The 18,138-nt window shown below is 59.7% G+C and overlaps 2 protein-coding genes across 2 annotated transcripts; both read right to left on the bottom strand.

Moving 5' to 3' along the window:
• Positions 1–1,046: 1,046 nt before the first annotated feature.
• On the bottom strand, positions 1,047–3,377 carry CCDC8 (coiled-coil domain containing 8). Its single transcript, XM_062176654.1, has one exon. It carries the CDS (start codon positions 3,002–3,004, stop codon positions 1,397–1,399), a length of 1,608 nt encoding a protein of 535 aa, XP_062032638.1. The 5' UTR covers positions 3,005–3,377; the 3' UTR covers positions 1,047–1,396.
• A 5,516-nt stretch (positions 3,378–8,893) lies between these two features.
• On the bottom strand, positions 8,894–11,989 carry PNMA8C (PNMA family member 8C). Its single transcript, XM_062175935.1, is given in 6 exon segments — positions 8,894–9,070; positions 10,746–10,960; positions 10,963–11,018; positions 11,020–11,146; positions 11,149–11,332; positions 11,984–11,989. Coding segments are annotated over 6 exon segments (765 nt in total).
• Positions 11,990–18,138: the final 6,149 nt, after the last annotated feature.

The following is an 18,138-nucleotide window of genomic DNA, read 5'->3' as shown; positions in this document are numbered from 1 at the left end:
GAAATCAGCACCCGGCTTGGTGTTAAGCCCATCTGGCCTCTCACCCATTTGCTAGGGCCACACCCCTTTCCGTCCCTCAGACCCCAACGTCCGCCCCTCCAGACCCTCCCAGTTCCGGGCGGCCAGGCGGGGAGGGGCGGTGACTGCAGCCTGCAGCTCCCGGCCCGGCTTCTCCCCGCGTCTGATTCTCCCTGTCTCTGTGTTCCCCTTCGCCAGCTCCGCCGTGGTCACCGCTCCAAGGCAGGCCCACGGCCACCGCCAACCACAGCGTGGGCGCTCAGTCAGTCCGGAACCACCTGCCCCCGACCCTGCAATGCCCACTCCCAGCCCCTGGTGGGGCCCACTTCACACCTCCCCAGGGCCTCTGGCTGCCCGGGACCTCGCAGCTGGGCGCCCACTGCCCCGAGCACGGGGGTCCTAGCAACGACCCCCTCCCCTGCAACACAGCTGGGAAACCCGGAAAACAGCAGGCAGAGGAGAAAGCAAGGGTGCGGGCGGGTCACAATTCTTCAATTCCCAGGGAAGGAGCTAAGAAACTGAAGCCAGGCTTGCCCTGGGCCAGGAAGACAAAACGGGGTGGGGGTGGGGGTGGGGGGTGGGGTGTGAACGCCCTTTTCTCCTGCGTTCAGCTTGGCTGGGGGCTGGTGGGTGAAGGCGCAGGCAGTTCAGACAGACTCCCCTCCCGCACCAGGCCTTAGCAAGCCCCTCCTTGCCCCTTCCCCACACCTGGCCCGGATGTTAGGAGGGCTGGGTCCTAACCCACAGAGCCAGCCCAGGCCAATCCATATCGCTGGTGCCAGTGTCCTGGGACTCTATTTTTAATGCATTTCCCCCAGGGCGGGTTTTCACAATCCTCATAACCAAGATTGGGGTGTAGTGTGCAAGCCCTGGGCTGAGCACCCTCGGGACCAGCGGAGCCCAAGGGTGTAGGGATGGCGGGCAAAGCGGCGACATAAACACAGGGGAGCCATCGCGGAAGCCGGGACGGGACAGCAGCAAGGGGCATTTGTCGGTTGTCAAGTCCAAAGCTAAGAAATAGACTCGTAAGCATTTTTATTTGCTTGTTGGCTCGAAGCCTCGGTTCAAGTTCAAGGAGGCTGCCCACGTGACACAGGCGAGAGGAGACCAGGGAAAGGAGCGAATTCGCTCCGTCCGCAGCTGGGCACCTAGAACTGCATCTGAGGACCCACGCGACGTGGGCGAGGCAGCCCCACGGTCTTTGCATTCTCTGGGTTGCTATACGGAGTCAGTTTTTTTTTTTTTTTTTTTTTTTTTATTTAAACCAATGCATGAGAGAAAACCTTCACGAGAAAGGAAACTGGCTCAGCGGGCGGAGGGCGGGTGCGAGGGGGGGCTCTCCTCCGCCAGGCTCCCCGAGGTGCCCACCTGAGCCCCCTCACAGCTGGGCTTCCTGCTCTCGCTCCCCCCGACCCCCTTCGGCCCTGGCCCCTGCCCTCAGCACCCGGAGGCTCCTGGCCTCCCCTGCCCTGGGGCTTCTCTTGGGCAGGGCCGGCAGCCGGGGGCTGTTCCAGAAGGCTCTCCAGCGCTTGCGAAACCACGAGAAGCGTCCAGGGGTCTGGAACCTCACGGTCTTGACCGGTTTGCGGGCCCTGGCTCCTGGCACGGACCCTGTGGCTCGCAGGGCAGGTGGAGTTTCAGCTTCCTGGATGGCTGAGGCCTCCGCCCTCTGACTACCTACAGCCCCTGCCCTTGGATTAGCTGAGGCCTCTGCCCTCCGATTATCTGCACCTTCTTCCCCTGGATCAGCTGAGGCCTCTGCCCTCTGGTTATCTAAAGCCCCTGCCCCCTGGTCAGCTATGGCCTCTGCCCTCTGATTATCTAAAGCTCCTGCCCCCTGGTCAGCTGCAGCCTCTGCCCTCTGATTATCTAAAGCCCCTGCCCCCTGGTCAGCTACGGCCTCTGCCCTCTGATTATCTAAAGCTCCTGCCCCCTGGTCAGCTGCGGCCTCTGCCCTCTGGTTATCTAAAGCCCCTGCCCCCTGGTCAGCTCTGGCCTCTGCCCTCTGATTATCTAAAGCTGCCACCCCTTGGTCAGCTGCAGCCTCTGGCCTCTGGTTATCTAAAGCCCCCTGGTCAGCTACGGCCTCTGCCCTCTGATTATCTAAAGCCTCTGCCCTCTGATTTTCTGCAGCCCCTGCCCTCTGGGCAGCCAGGACGCCCGCCCCCGCCCTCCGACGGGTGCGGAAGGAGGCCCAGGTGATCTTGGGCCTCCACCGCCTGGGCCTGGGCGCCCCTCCAGCGATGCCCGCCTCCCCACAGCCGCGGCCGCCACCAGCGCGCTCTGGCTCCACGCCCTCGGTGGAGGCCCTCCTGGCCTCGCCCAGCCTGGGGCTGGCCCTGGGCGCCCAGCCCTTCACCCTCTGCTTCAGCCTCCCCCAGGACACGCGGCCGACGTACTCTCGCCACCGCTCGGCCCTGGACAGCGGCAGCCCCGGGTTGTCCTCCACCACGGGCACGGGCACGGCGACGCGGCGGCGCGCAGGCGGCGCGCTGGGCTGCTTCTCCCCGCGCCGCAGGAAGGCCTCCACCAGCTCCTCGTCATCCTCGCTCTCCACGTCGCTGCCCAGGAACTTGCTGCCCAGGTAGCTGACCGGCATCCTGCGCACCCGCCGGCCGCGGCGCGCGCCCCTGGCGGCCTGGGCTCTGCACGCCTCGAAGTCGCTGAAGTCGCTGTCGCTGGCGTTGCTGCTGTCGTACGTGCCCACGACCAGCCGCGGCGGCGGCGTGGCCATCTGCGGGACGCGCCTCCTCCCTCCGGGCTCCTTGGGCCTTTTGGGGGGCTGCGGTGGGTGCGGGGTGCTCTTCTCGATGAGACGCGCCACGTCCTCCAGGGTGCGACCCTCCTCCTCCAGGAACTGGGTCAGCCGCTCCCGGAATTCCGCCTCCTTGGTGGCCGGCTTGGAGATGACCCTCCAGACGGCCCCGGCCAGCCGGATCTCCCGGGGGATGAGCAGGTGGTCCACATCCTCCCCGATCTGCAGCATCCCCACGGTGGAGTCCTCCTCGCGGCGGAACACCTTGCCGATCTTCTTAAAGGTTCCCACCGGCTTCAGGGCCTCCACCAGCACGTCCAGGTCCACATCCTTGCAGGAGTCTGGGACGCTCCAGAGGATCAGGCTGTCGGGGGACGGCAGGAAGCCCCAGGGGAACCAGCCCCCCACGTGGCTCTTCTCGAGGGTCTTTAAGATCTCCAGGGTGGTCTCTGGGGCCGGCGGGCCAAGAGCCCGAACAAACTACCAGCAGCCTCGGGTCTTGGGGCAGAGAGGGGGAGCCAGGGACCGGGCGGGCTCCAGTGTGCGCCCGGATCCTGCTCACCCCGACGCTGGGGAGGAGGCAGCGCGCAGGCCGCTGGCGGGTCCCGAGCCTCGAAGGCCACGCCAAGTCGGCCGGGGCGCACCGGCTCCCTCCCGCCCCAGGCACCCGGGACGTGGCTGGGAACCGGAGAGCGGACTCGGCGGACAAAGACGGCCAGGCCGAGGCTATTCAATATGGCCGAGCGCCGGGAGGCCTCGGCCCAGCCCCCGCGGGAGGGTCTCCCGCCCCCAAGGCTGGCTGCCGCCCGGCTCCCGCCTGACCTTGCCGCGCCTCCCACCTCCCAGCCCGCGCGCGCTCGGGGCGGCGCCGCCCAAGGCCAGGAAGCCGCTCGGCGCCCGCCCCCCGCCGGGAGGCCCACCTCCCCTTCTCCTCTTACACTCCCGGCCCCGGGAAGACTGACAGGGGGGCCGTCCACTCCCCTCGGGGCAGCCGCGCTCTCCTCCCCCGCCGGGGTGTGGCCGCGCCCCGCGCCTCGCTGGGGCCCCGATCCTCAGCGCCAAGGGCTGAAGCCCACGTCAGCACCTGACGCGCCAAGGCCGTGGTCCCCAAACCTGCCCTTCCCGAACGTGCAGGCCCCGGAGGAGGGGTGGCCGACGCCGCCACGGGCGCCACCAAGCAGCGGTTTTCAATGCACGTGGCTGGTGGCCCCAGAGCCCAGCTACACCCCGGGGGCGTGCTTAACGAATATTTTGAGTGTGTGGGTGATTACCTTAAGATCTGTTTCCACGGTCACAGACTATGCGGCAGGGTTTCTGGGGCCACTTCCCATGGCCGGGGCGTTCTTCTAAGTGTTTGCCATGAACAGCTCATCGGATGCCCACTGCACCGTGTGTGGGACAGGGACTGCGCGTGGTGGGCCCATTACACGGTGGGGATGCGGCGCCCCAGGAATCACATTCACCTCCTCAGGGTCATCTGGTTAGGCAGCAGTTGGGCCTGGACCTGACTTCTCTGCCCTGTGTGTGTGTGTGTGCACGCGCGGGTGTAGACCAAAGTCTAGACATTTCCACATGCAAACCGTGCGTTCGAGCACTGCCAACAGCGGCCGTTTCCACACAGGGGCATGGGGACCCCCAGGGGCCGGAGACACTTGCATTTTTCGTTCTACCAGGATTGCTCGCATTTTTAGCGATCTGAAATATCAATTCAAATAAGTTAAATGAAACCCAGTGTCCCTAGGCCCCATCACAGACAGGCTGGCTCAGGACCCCTGCAGTGCGGAGCGTTTGTGAGGGTCCCCCGGTAACACGCACAGGAACAGCGGGACTAGCAGTAGTAACAGGTGGCCAGCCTGGAGGTCTCCCTGGGCCCAGGTGTTCGCTATGTGCCCAAGGCACCTGTTCCCAGGGCCCCGGTGGGGGACCCTTGCTTGCAGCCTTTTACCAGTGGGCGAACTGGCACTGCTCCGGGCTACCTGGTGCTCCCAGTGGAGGGTCTGATGCTAGAAGCAGGTCCCAGCACTGGAGTAAATCCCAGCCAGGCTGCTGAAGACCCGGCTGCAGCTTCATCCCACCCTTCTCCCTTAATGGCCTCAGCCCCTGAAGCCCCCCCATCTCTTGCCCCTTGTCACTGGGGGTCCCTGCTTCCCCCGTGCCACCTCCTATCCACCCGGGCTCAGCAGCTGGGGGAAGCTTTGGAAAGATCTCCCAGAGCTGTCTCTACTCGTTTGAAAATTTTCCATTTCACACAGAATGAAAGCCTAGTCCTCACCACTGCCCACAGAGCCCTACAAAATCTCTCCTGCATCTCTCTTATCCTCTCCTCCTCACTCCTCTCTGGCTACACTGCCACCTCTCTGCTGAACACCAGGCTCCCCCTGCCCCAGGGCCTTTGCACTTGTCCAACCAGAATGTCCTGCCCCCACCTTACTCTGGCCTCTGCTCAAAGGTCATCTTATGACAGGCTCTTCAGGCTGACCCACCAGGGCTCCTGTAGCCTGGGAATCCTTAACCCTTTCTGTGCCATGGACCCTTTACGGAACAGTTTTTCAATGCATAGAATTATATCCATTGCATTACAAAGGAAATCAATTATAACAAAATGCAATTGTAAAAGATAATGTATTAAACTTTTTTTTTATTTGAAAGGCAGAGAAACAGAAAGATAGGAGAGATCCTCCATCCTCTGGGTTCACTCCCCAGATGCTCACTGCAACTGTGGGCTGAGCCAGGTGGAAGCAAGGAGCTTGGGCCTCCATCCTGGTCTGCACATGGGTGGCAGGGACCCAAGTCCCTGAGCCCTCACCTGCTGCCACCCAGGGTGCGCATTGGCAGGAAGCTGGAATCAGAAGTGAGCTGCCGCACCAAACACCTGACCCCACGGTTTGTTTTTTTGTTTTGTTTTATTTTGTTTTGACAGGCAGAGTTAGACAGTGAGAGAGAAAGAGAGAAAGGTCCTCCTTCCGTTGGTTCACCCCCAAAATGGCTGCTATGGCCGGCGCTGCGCTGATCCAAAGCCAGGAGCCAGGTGCTTCCTCCTGGTCTCCCATGGGGGTGCAGGGCCCAAGCACTTGGGCCATCCTCCACTGCCTTCCCGGGCCATAGCAGAGAGCTGGACTGGAAGAGGGGCAACCGGGATAGAATCCGGAGCCCCGACCGGGACTAGAACCCGGGGTGTCGGCGCCACGGGCAGAGGATTAGCCAAGTGAGCCGTGGCACCGGCCCCCCACGGGTTTTTTTAAACACAAAAACCTGGTGTGACGATGACCTTAATACCAATACAAAAACGAACGGGTGGGGCAGCACTGTAGTGCCGAGGGTTAAGCTGTGGCTTGCAAACCTGCGCATCTCATATCAGAGCGCAGATTCCAGTCCTAGCTGCTCCCCTGCCGTCCAGCTCCTTGCTAATGCGACCCAGGAAAGCAGCAGAGAACGGTCCAAGTGCTTGGGCCCCTGCCACCTGCGTGGGAGACCTGGATGGAGGTCCAGGCTCCTGATACTGACCTGGCTCAGACCTTGGCGGCCATTTGGGGCGAGAACCAGTGCATAGAAGATCTCTCTCTAACTCTGCCTTTTAAATAAATATTAGGTGGCTGAGGTCCCCGCCGACCTTTGCAATCGCTGGCTCGCGCCGGCTGTTTGTGCCCTGCAGACCCAGGTCCCTGGGGTCCGCCGGGTTTTGCTCCGCCCGCAGCAGCCCCCGCCCAGCCCGGTCGCGACCCCTGGGCCTCCCACAGCCCCGCCCACTAGCACAGAGGTTCCCTCCGCGGACTCGCGGTCTCCATGGCAACCAGGGACGCTCCCGCACCCGGCCGAGCCTGGGGGCAGGAGGCTGGAGCCTGGGGCGGAGGCCGCAGGGCAGCTAGGGAGCTGGGGCGCCCGGGAGGGCTGGGGCCGGGCGGCTCCTCCCCAAAGCCGGTTCGCCTAAAAAATTGCCATGGAACCCCAAGAGGAGAATCCCGGGACACCCCGGTTTCAGGAAGGCGGGCTCAAGGATCCCAGAAATCGTGCCAGGGCGACCTGGGAGATGAGATGTCCGGGTGTCGAAAGCCGTAGGTTTTCGGGGGGGGGGGGCGCGAGAAATGCCAACCCCCCCCTCCACGAGCGGTTGAGGGATGCTCCCGCCGCCATCGAAAAGCAGAGAAGAACTGAGGTTTCAAAGGAAACAGCAAGAGAGCAGGGCAGAATCCTGCTACCCGGATGCAAAAATAATACTGAAAGTCACACACACACACACACAGAGTGAGAGGGAGGGAGGGAGGGAGAGGGGTCTTCCATCCGCTGGTTCACTCCCCAGATGGCCTCAATAGCCAGAGCTGTGCCGATCCAAAGCCAGGAGCCAGGAGCTTCTTCTGGGTCTCCCATGGGGGTGCAGGGGCCCAAGCACTTGGGCCATCTTCTACTGCTATCCCAGGCCACCACAGAGAGCTGGATCAGAAGTGGAGCAGCCGGGACTAGAACCGGCCTCCACATGGGATGCCGGCACTGCAGGTGATGGCGCTGGCCCCTGTAGTTTGCGTTCATTCTCAAGGCGTCCACAGGGAAGTGTGCAGTGCTCCGTCCCAGCTCCGTCCTGGCTGTGCAGGCTGCAAGGAGGAGGACTCCAAAGGCAGAGCTCCACCCTTCACTCCGACCTTGACCCTCAGGAGTAACTACCCCTGAAGTGAGCGCTCTCACAGGGGGTCCCGAGCCCTGGGGCTCAGTGTTGGGTGAGGGAGACCTTGGAAGGGTCCCAGAGGCCCCGCCCTGGCTGTGCCCACACACGGACTGCAAGCTGAAGTCGCTTAGGAGGGGTCGATTCAGAAAGGGCCCCCAGAACGCGCACCCCCGCAACCAGCGGTGCAGATTCTGCTGGGGGGCCCCTCCTTCAGACACAAGAGGCCAGGGAGCAGAGCCTGGCCCCCGGGGCTGTGTGACCCTGAATCCACAACTCTGAGGAGCCACTCGTCTCCCCCACCAGGAACCCCCCCCGCCCCATGTGTGACACCCTTGGATGTGCTCCCCTCATCTGGGGATCCCCTTGTCCTGTCATTCCTGGGGGTAGGGGCTTGGCCCAGCACTTGAGACACTGGCTGGGATGCTGGCCTCCCCATAGCACAGTGCCCGGCTTCTGTGCCAGCTTCCAGCTGGGCGAACCCTGAAAGGGGGCGGGGCAGTGACGGCCCCAGGGGTTGGGTTCCTGCCACCCCTGGGAGGCCTGGTTGAGTTCGAGGCTTCCCGCTTCAGCATGGCCCAGCCCTGTCTGTTGTGGGCATTTGCCGGGTGTGTGTGTGGGGGGGGACCAGCAGATAGGAGTTGTCTGTCTGTCAAATAAATTAAAATGTAAAAAAGAAGACCGCCAAGCCCAAGTGGTCCAACGCAGTTGGCACAGGGAGGTTAAGTGGCTTGTGCAGGCTCAAGCTCTGCTTCGTCACTCCGCATCTGTTTTTGTGAAATCCAAAAAACTCAGAAAACAGAAAGTTTTGTGCAAAACAAAAACAAGAAAACGCCCGGGAACGGGCATTGTGGCTCAGCGGGTTAAGCTGACACCTGTGACGCCAGCGTCCCACACTGGACTGCCAGTTGAGACCCAGCTGCTCCACTTCTGATCCAGCTCCCTGCTAATGCGCCTGGGAAGGCAGCGGAAGACGGCCCAAGTGCTTGGGGCCCTGCACCCATGTGGGAGACCCGGAAGAAGCTCCTGGCTCCTGGCTCCCACCTGGCCAAACCTCAACTGTTGCAGCCACTTGAGGAGTGAACCAGAAGATGAAATATCTCTCTTTCCATTTCTTCCTCTCTTTCTCTCTCCATAATTCTGCCTTTCAAATAAACCAGTAAGTCTTTAAAAAAAAAAAAAACTTATTTTTAAGCTCATTTTCCATGAGCTTTTTGAAGTCTGCTCACATTATTAATGCTTCTGTAGTGAGATGTAGGAAGTGGTTTTCCGAATCTTTTTAGCCTCCAGATAGTTTTTCCAAATTCACCTTCCTTGGATCCCCTCCAGCCATCGGGAAGCAGGCTGGGATTGTATTAGCACACATCTTAGCAGTTTAGATTCGCACAACATAGCACCCACCACAAAGAAGGCTCACGGAGGTCAGCAGGTCAGCGGCAGTCTGACATCCGGGCTCCTTGCGACTTTCAGCTTTTCGGGTTTGCTTTGCTGGTGATGTTTTGACAGGAAAGTGACTCCAAATCGTTAAGGGTCTCACGCGACAGCTCGCGCTGCGGCCCCAGAACACGCGCCAGCCAGAAGATCTCAGAAGAGACGTGGGAGGCGATTTGTGGTTTCATGGGCGACCTTGAACTCACAGTTCGCTGGTGGGTATCACGGAGGTAAACATGGCGTGCGGAACCCCACAACAAGCAGCACACGAAGCACGATACAGTCGTAGGCTGCACTTGGGTGGCAAGAGGCGTCACCACGTCCCTGTTCTCCGACAGCCGAGCCACGACGGGGAACAGCACACAAAAAGCTTGGGCAGAGATCCGTCTAGAGCTCCCACTGCCCTGACCAAGGATCCTGCAGAAGCTCAAATGAAAGTGAACCACGGCGAGGGGGCGTGGGGCAGGTGTGTGTGTGGGGGGGGATCTCAGCCTTACCATCCGGTAGGCGTGCGTCCGTGTAAATTATATTCTTGAAAATAAATTCAGCTCAAATCTTCGAGGATCCCTGAACTCATGGTAATTTGAGAACTCAGGGGTGCACCTGTCTACCCGCCGACCTCCAGCAGGTCTGGATTTTACCGGATTTTTTTTTCTTCCTTATCTTCACAAGGGACTCCACTGGGGCGGGTGTGTGTGTGTGTGTGTGTGTGTTCAGTATTAATGCTGTTTTTAAAAAGAAGCGCTGTTGGAAGTGTTCCTCCTTCAGGGAGCCCTCCCTGGAAGTCTCGGAGATTCTGGGACGTCCTCTGGGGAGACCTGTATGTAGCACCCTCTCTCCAGGCGCCACTCCGGGCAGGGGGTCGCGGTGTGGCCGCTGCAGGCGGGGAGAGGGTCCACGCAGCTTTGCCCGGAGCGGGCAGCCACGGCTTCGGCTTGACGCGCGTCCAGGGGGCGTCCAGCACTGGACGGGCCTGAGCTCCCCGGGCTGCCTCCGGCCCCGGCCGCAGGGGCGAGCGCCAGCACCCGCGGGGGAGCAGAACCTGAGCGTCCGGCAAACACTCGTCTGCGCAGGCGCTTGGGGCAGCCCGCGGTCTCCATGGCAAGGGTAGGACGCGCCGCGGCGCTGTGGCTGCGACTGCGACTGCGCGGCCGGTCCGCGGGGCTCTCCCGGTTGCTGGCGTGGCTGGCGGGTCTTTGGGTCTCCCCCAGCCCTGACTCCGAGGTTACCCTCCCGCACTCAGACACCACACACACACTCCACGCACACTCTGCCCGTTCTCAGACGTTGCCCGCAGGCACCGTCCACACACGCAAAGGCACGCACGCCCTCGCCTATGGACTTGGCTGACTCCAGGGTTACCTGCACCGACCCAAATGTTGACTGGGCCAGGCACGAGGGCAATTTCTGGGTCTGTTGCGTACCCCGTCGTTTTCCCCAGGGCCTTGCACACTGCAGGTGCTTAGGAAATAGGTGCAGCACGCGTGAATGAAGCATGCGCACTTAGCAAGACGCTGTGATCGCCGAGCGATTCCCACAGGTGTTCACATGCTACCTGCGCTCCCGCACGTGTACGCAAGTCGCTCAGATGTGCTCACCCTCTTACTGGTCTCCACCAAGGCGGGGGTTTCTGTGGGGCCGTGCCCCGGGCTGGCTCCTGTACTGTGCGCAAGGAAGGACCCTCGCGCAGCCAGAGGTTGACCACGCCCACTCAGCTGTTACCCACAGGTTAGGGAACTCAGATAAAAACGCCCACTTGATTGGCACTGGCTTGCTGCCCATTCCTACCCCTCCCACTCTCACCCCTCATGACCCACACTTACCCAGATGACACCCCCATGTCCACTGGGGTAACCTCCCCACTCCCTGCCCTGCCCCCCACGTCACCTGCTTGTCAGCCGCGAGGTGCCACCTGTGGTTTTTTCTTCTTCCTGCTCCCCTTGTCATCGCCAGCCTTGCTCTCCTTCTCTGGGGAGTCCAGAGTGGTGGCCCGGGGTCTGCGTCTGTGGGGCCCCCCGCCTGGGGCTTCTTCCCCAGCCCAGGCAGCTCCCTGGGGACCATGGCTGGCAGGCGCAGCTCCAGCATCAGCACCCGGGCCGCACCTGCACCGTCCTGCGCTCGGTCTGCAGGAGGAGGTTCAGCTTGGTCGGGATCTCCACCCACCCCTCTCCACACTCCGCCCCTGCCCTCGGGCTCCCGGGGACCACGGCGAGGTGGTGTCCTAACGGTGGTCACTCTGCACCTCTCTTCCTCCACAAAGGCCTTCCCAGCCACCTTGAACCTGCCCGGGGGGCCCGAATGATCTCGAAATCCTCGTGGCCGCCGTCCTCCGGGACCCCCAGGGTCATGAGGGACTTGTAGCTGTCCACCTCCAGCTCCCTGCACCCGTGCTCCAGCAGGGCGATGTCCTTGGCTGCGAACAGCACCCTGCCCAGCTCCCTCGGCAGCAGCAGGTCCGCTGGCTCAGGCCTGAGCTGCCGGGAGCTTCCGAGGGCCGATCCAGGGTGCCGGGACCCGCTAGCAGAGGAGGCCTGGCAGGGCAGGCCCAATGCATCCAACCCCAGGCGTGGATGCCCCAGCCCCACGGAGAGGGCGCCTGGCAAGGCCCACGGGTTCCCACGTGTCCGACAAGCACCAGCGAGAGATCCCCAGCTGACTCCCTGGGCCAAGCTGCACTGAGGGGGGAGGGGGGTGCTGACGCCTCCACTGGGGGATGGCGATCCTTGGGGGCCTGCAGGCAGGAGGCTTGTCCCCTGGCCCTGGCCCCCGTGGCCTGGCTAAGTCCAAGTTGTGGCCCCTGCACTTGCTCCCGCAGTGATGTCACCACCTCCTTCCGCTCTGCGGCCTGGCGGTATCCATGGCAACTGCATGGAAATCACAGCAGGAGGGGGTCACTCGGGGGTGAGTGACCCCCTCAGGAGGACTCAGAAGGACGCGCCAGTCCTTAAGACAGCGGCTGACCGCAGGGGCCTGCGGGGACAGGGACAGGACAAGAGGATCCTGGACCATCTTTTGGGGCCAGAAAGTAAGGAGGTGCTCAAAGAATGACCAGAATGTTTGGGACAATGCAGGAGTCGGTGTGCAGGTCTCCACGGGGGACTTCAACTCCCGGGCAATCTGCCCACCAACATGGCGAACAAGGTAACATGGTAACCCCTGGAGCAAACTAAGGGTCTGGAGGCCGTGTGGCTCCAGGCGGGCGAGTTTGCTGGGGCGTGCCAGCTGTGGCGCAGTCTCCAGGCACCTGCCCATGTAGTGCTTTCTCATCAGTGGGAGAACAGACACGTCCTAACTTCGCGATGTCCTTGTTTGTGACACACACACACCGAGAAATAAACACAGACACAGAGACACACACAGCCAGGCCAGCCCTGGCCGCTGCAGCCATCGGGGAACCGGACTGGCAAATTGAATCAATCTTTCTCTCTCTCTCTCTCTCTCCCTAACTCTGCCTTTCAAATAAATAAATCCATCTTTTTTAAAAAAAATTCACATTCAATTCAATACTCATGATGTCCTTTTTTTTTTTTTTTTTTTTTTTTTTTTACAGGCAGAGTTAGACAGTGAGAGAGAGAGACAGAGAGAAAGGTCTTCCTTTTTCCATTGGTTCACCCTCTAAATGGCTGCTACGGCCGGCGCTGCGCCGATCCGAAGCCAGGAGCCAGGTGCTTCTGCTGATCTCCCATGGGGTGCAGGGCCCAAGGACTTGGGCCATCCTCCACTGCACTCCCTGGCCACAGCAGAGAGCCGGCCTGGAAGAGGGGCAACCGGGACAGAATCCAGTGCCCCAGCCGGGACTAGAACCCGGTGTGCCGGCGCCGCAGGCGGAGGATTAGCCTAGTGAGCCGCGGCGCCGGCCCCATGCTGTCCTTTTTAATACAAAGGTGGAGTAAATCGGCCCCCACCTATCTGCCGCGGATGTGTGGGTCCTCGGCCCTCGGTCACACATCCCAGCGCCTGTGCCCATTGCAGACCGAGAACAGACCACAGAGCGGCTCACTTCTACCTCCCCCGGTGTTCACTGAGAAGTGTCCTTGTTCCCGCGGGGGGCGACATGCCCGGCATACTTCAGTGAGTGAGACAGGCTCCGCTTTTAGCTCAGTCCTGTGGTTGCCACAGGCTAGCTCCACCTGTTTACAGTTGGCGAGAGAAGCCCTATAATTATCCCGAAGGCGTGTTCTGATTCCTGGTGTGGGGTGTGTGACTGGGCTCGGTGTTCCTGGGACATGTCTTGCTACAGTTTAAAGAGAGAAGTGTCTTGGGGACCCTGTGCAGCTAATCCTGTTTAGTCTTATCCAGGAAGGCTTCCTTGAGGAGGTGACATTTGAGAGTTTTTTTTTTTTTTTTTTAAAGATTTATTTGAAAGTCAGAGTTATAGAGAGAGAGGAGAGGCAGAGAGAGGTCTTCCATCTGCTGGTTCATTCCCCAATTGGCTGCAATGGCTGGAGCTGTGCCAATCTGAAGCCAGGAGCCAGGAGCTTCTTCTGGGTCTCCTGCAAGGGTGCAGGGGCCCAAGGACTTGGGTCATCTTCTACTGCTTTCCCAGGCCACAGCAGAGAGCTGGATCAGAAGTGGAGCAGCCAGGACTAGAATCAGCACCCATATGGGATGGCGGCACTGCAGGCGGTGGCTTTACCTGCTACAGCACAGCGCTGGCCCCTCCCACTCCCTTCTGTTTCTTTCTTTTGGTTATTCAGTTACTTATCTCATTTGAGAGACACAGACCGGACAGAGAGAGTTCCCGTCTTCGGGTTCCTTCCCCAGATGCCCGCACAGTCCGGGCTGGACCAGAGCCAGGAGCCAGGAACTCCGTCCAGGTCGCCCGCTGAGATGCAGGAACCCAGTCTCTCGGGCCATCACAGCTGTCTCCCAGGGTCGGCATTGGAGGAAGCTGGAGCCAGGAGCGGGAGCTGGGGTCGAACCCGGGAACCCCAAGTTTTACCAGAAGCCTGACTTCTGCTTCCATCCCCTTGTCCATAATGGTGTCACAGGGCTGTCACTGGCAGCAAAGGATGCTGGGAACATGGCTTTCCGGCTTGGACACAGAAGGGGGTTGGGATTGACAGTTGGGTTTCCAGGGCAACCATGGAGTTCAGCCTCACGGATGAGACAAGGGGAGGGTTGGAAACCAGCAGAGGACGCGGGGGGGCCCCATGGGGGTTGAGACGGACCCGTCTCCCTGGGGTGGGAGGCTAGCAGCCTCGGGGGCACCTGAGATGCTCTGTGGTTCTGGAATCTGCTGTGGCGAGGGGAAAGCCACAGCAACCACAGTGACATCGGCACTAATTTGCATCGGGCAGCTGTGCTGGGCGCTTGAGCTGCAGACACAAACCCACTGATGGCTCCAACAAACGCTGTCATCGGTCCGTGCGACTGCCCCTCACCGGGCTCCGTCTTGTTCCCTGTGACAGCCGGAGGGGTCCCTGGAGGAACCAAGGTCAGAGACTTCCCATAGCTCCTGTCCTCCAAGTCCAAGTCTTCCCTTTTGTCCCGCAAAGTCCCAGATGACTGTCCCCTCCTACACCCCTACACCTGTCCCCTCTCTGCCCTCATTCCCCCCGCCGTTCAGCCACACTGGCCGTTTGGCTTTTTCAATGACAATTCCCGGCTCGCTGCGGCCACAGGACCTTTGCACTTGCTGAACCTCCTGCCCGGGCGTCTCTTCCCCTTGCCTCAGCCACACAAGGCCTTCCTGACCCAGTCCTGCCACCCCCTGGGATTTGTCTGCACCACAGCAACTCCGCCATCCAGATCCGGCAGGGTTTACTCATATCTTCTGCTGCTGTCTTTCTCCCTCTCTCAAATGGGAGCCCCCTGGGGGCCACTGCCCATGCCGGGTCTCCAGCATGGGGAACAGGGTAGATGCCCAGCCAACCCCCCTGTGGTTGCTCTCCCACCTGAAGATGGTCTCAGCTAACATTCACCCAGCTCCGGCCGCACACCCGCCTCCCCCCAACCCGTATGCACTTCCCACGGACCCCCCTCCTGGCACCCAATCCTCCTGGTACCGAGAGAGCCAGGGAGAGGCGCAAACTTCCAGTATCGATTTCTGCCACAAACGCCAAGGCGGAGAGGGGCGCCCAGCTCTCCCCGGACAATTCTGGAAGACCTGGATCTAAGATGCACCCAGCGCTGGGCTGCTGGGTGAGGCGCCCTCGCCTGGCCGCCTCCGGGGTGGGGTTAGGGGGCGGCGCCACCTGCAGACCCTGGCTCCTGGCCGTTCCCACCTCACTCCCGACCCCACGACCCCACGTTGTGGTCGCCTTCTTGGGTGCCACCTCCCAGAGCCCGCACAGCAGGAACTGAACCCGTGCGCTCCAATGTGGGAGAGCAGCAGATCCGCTGGGCTAAGTGCCTGCTCCCTCCGCTCCCCCACACTACTGTCCACCCCTCCTCTCTCCTTTGTCCCTCTGTTTGGGGTTGGATTGCACCTCTACTCTGGCAAAACAGCTGTGCTCGGAGCTGGCGCTGTGGCGGAGCAGGTGAAGCCCCTACCTGGGCTGCTGCCATCCCATGTGGGCGCCAGTTCAAGTCCCAGCTGCTCCACTTCTGATCCAGCTCTCTGCTATGGCCTGGGAAAGCAGTAGAAGATGGCCCAAGTGCTTGGGCCCCTGCACTCGTGTGGGAGACCTGGAAGAAGCTCCTGGCTTCGGATCAGCCCAGCTCTGGCTGTTGTGGCCATTTGGGGAGTGAACCAGAGGATGGAAGATCTCTCTCTGTCTCTCTCCTGCAACTCCGCCTTTCAAATAAATCAACAACACACAGGAAGAACACAATCATTGACAAGTTTAGAAATAGAGGGAAGAAAACAGACACACCAAATACACGAGGATTTTGAAAAGTGTGTGGAAAATGCAATTAAAAATAAATGTATTTTGTTGCAAAAAATTGTTTAAATCCATGCACAGTTTTGTTTATAATAGGTATTTCCAGGAACATTTTTTTTTGACAGGCAGAGTTAGATAGTGAGAGAGAGAGAGAGAGAGAGAGACAGAGAAAGAGTTATAGACAGTGAGAGAGAGACAGAAAGGTCTTCCCTCCGTTGGTTCACTCCCCCAATGGCCGCTACAGCCGGTGCTGCACCAATCTGAAGCCAGGAGCCAGGCGCCTCCTCCTGGTCTCCCATGCAGGCGCAGGGACCCAAGCACCTGGGCCATCCTCCACTGGCTTCCTGGGCCACAGCAAAGAGCCGGACCGGAAGAGGAGCAACCGAGACTAGTACCCGGCACCTGGGGTGCAGGCGCCACACGCGGGAGATTAGTCAAGTAAGCCACGGCGCTGGCCTCCAGGAGCATTTTTTAAAACCTTTTTATGCCTGGATTTCAGGGAAATAGAATTGCTCCAAAATAAATTGATTTATTTACTTATTTATTTTTTAAAAATATTTATTTACTTGAGAGGTAGAATTACAGACAATGAGAGGGAGAGAGAGAGAGGTCTTCCATCCGATGGTTCACTCCCCAAATGGCCCCCATGACCAGAGCTGCGCCAATCTGAAGCCAGGAGCCAAGAGCTTCCTCCAGGTCTCCCACATGCGTGCAGGGGCCCAAGCACCTGGGCCATCTTCTGCTATCCCAGGCCATAGCAGAGAGCTGGATTGGAAGTGGAGCAGCCGGGACTAGAACCGGCACCCATATGGGATGCGGCACTGCAGGCTGGGGCTATAACCCACTGCACCACAGCGCCAGCCGCCCCCCCACAAGCTTTGAAATTGAAATGCATAAAGCCAGTCTCTCATAGCTTCTGAGTTTTGCTTTTCTGCTTAGAAAAACAGTCCCCTCGCTTCTCAGAATTATGCATCCCTTCCTCATCTTCCCTCCAGAGCACTAGACGGCTTCATGGCTTGCTTTTAAATCTTTGATCCATCTGGAATTTATTTTGGTGAAAGGAATCCAGAGTTTACCGCCTTCCATTCCAAAGAAACGTCGGGCTGCTGGATGTCTGTCTTCCTGGTTTGCAACGTTGCCTTCATCTCAACCGAAAATCTCCTGGTTCATAACGCGTTTTGCTTCATTTGCAATGTCTCTGGGTTTCTTTCCAATGGTGCCAAGTTTTTTTCAACAGCTTCTCCTGCACTCCTACGTCCAGGAGCTGGACAAAAACCAGCTGGGAGTTTGGGTTTTAGAGCAAAATGATGGACGCTGTCCATAGCCGTCCACACGGCTTAGCCCAGCTGGGAAAGTCACGGCTTGCCCACAGCACGAGACCAAGCCTCCAGCCCGTCTCTGTTACCCATTCCCTTGTTTTTCCAGACCTGCTGCACACGGCGGCCGGAAGCCGTGCCTAAGCTTTATTTGCCGTTGGGACTGAGCGTGACAGAAACACATGGGAGAGTTTGTCAGGAGCAGGCATGCCCAGACGTCGAAACGCTCGCCGCTCACGGCACAGACAGGCTTTGCCTTGCAAACAAAGTCGCTTTATAGCAAGTGCAAATATTTGCCCAGGGGACGGCAGGAAAAATTTCCTAGAACTGCAGGCAGCTCTGTGGAGCTTACCAAAGTCGGTGGCTGTGCCTTGGGGTGGATTAGCATCTTTTTTTTTTTTTTTTTTTAAAGTAACAAGGTTGCTATGTTACTGTAAAGAAGTATAGAGGAATGAAAACTGGCTGGCATTAGTGCTTCTAAAAAAAAAAAATCAGTGTTACAGAGCTAACGGGAGGGACGCAGTTCCCCGCTCAGGGGGTCTCAGGTTTGCTGTGGTCCCTTCTAGAAAGCAACTGCCTGGGGGTCCCTGACACCTGTTTCTCATTGACAAACAGGCGATGGGGTGGGGTGGGGGGAGCCGCGGTAGGAAGTCTTTGCCTTAAGCGGTGAGCGAGGGAGAAATACCAGAACGGCCCTGCGCAGGATGCGGCTGCGGTCAGCTGTTCTTCCAGAACATTCTCACCGAGGCCAGCGCCCCCGGCTTCCCTGTGCTTGAGCGTGACCCTGCGCCACACCTGATGGACTTCACAGGCATGCAGAAGCCGTAAGCCCAGGCTGGAATTTAAAAAATGATCCCTTGGGGGACCTAAGACCTCTCCTAGCCAAAGCCACGTTGATAAAACTTAAGTATGCGCCCGGAGGTGACCGGAAAGGTTTTCTTCCAAGAGCTGTGGCCCAGCCAGCTCACCTGGCAACAGGAAGTCCCGCGGGCTCTGCAGGTAACGCAGGCGGCAGGCTTCCTGGCTCTTTTTTTTTTTTTTTTAGGATTAATTTACTTGGAAGAGCTGGAGATATACAGGAATATGGATGGATAGATAGAGAGAGAAAGATAAATAGATAGACAGATAGACACACAC

This window comes from Lepus europaeus, chromosome 19 (assembly GCF_033115175.1).
Source record: "Lepus europaeus isolate LE1 chromosome 19, mLepTim1.pri, whole genome shotgun sequence".
Taxonomy (NCBI): domain Eukaryota; kingdom Metazoa; phylum Chordata; class Mammalia; order Lagomorpha; family Leporidae; genus Lepus; species Lepus europaeus.
Note: the sequence above shows the minus strand (reverse complement) of the source record. Positions and strands in the feature narration are given on the sequence as shown.

Bases quoted from the DNA above. Each gene is read 5' to 3' on its own strand.
- CCDC8 (XM_062176654.1), bottom strand. From the start codon at position 3,004: ATGCTGCAGATCGGGGAGGATGTGGACCACCTGCTCATCCCCCGGGAG.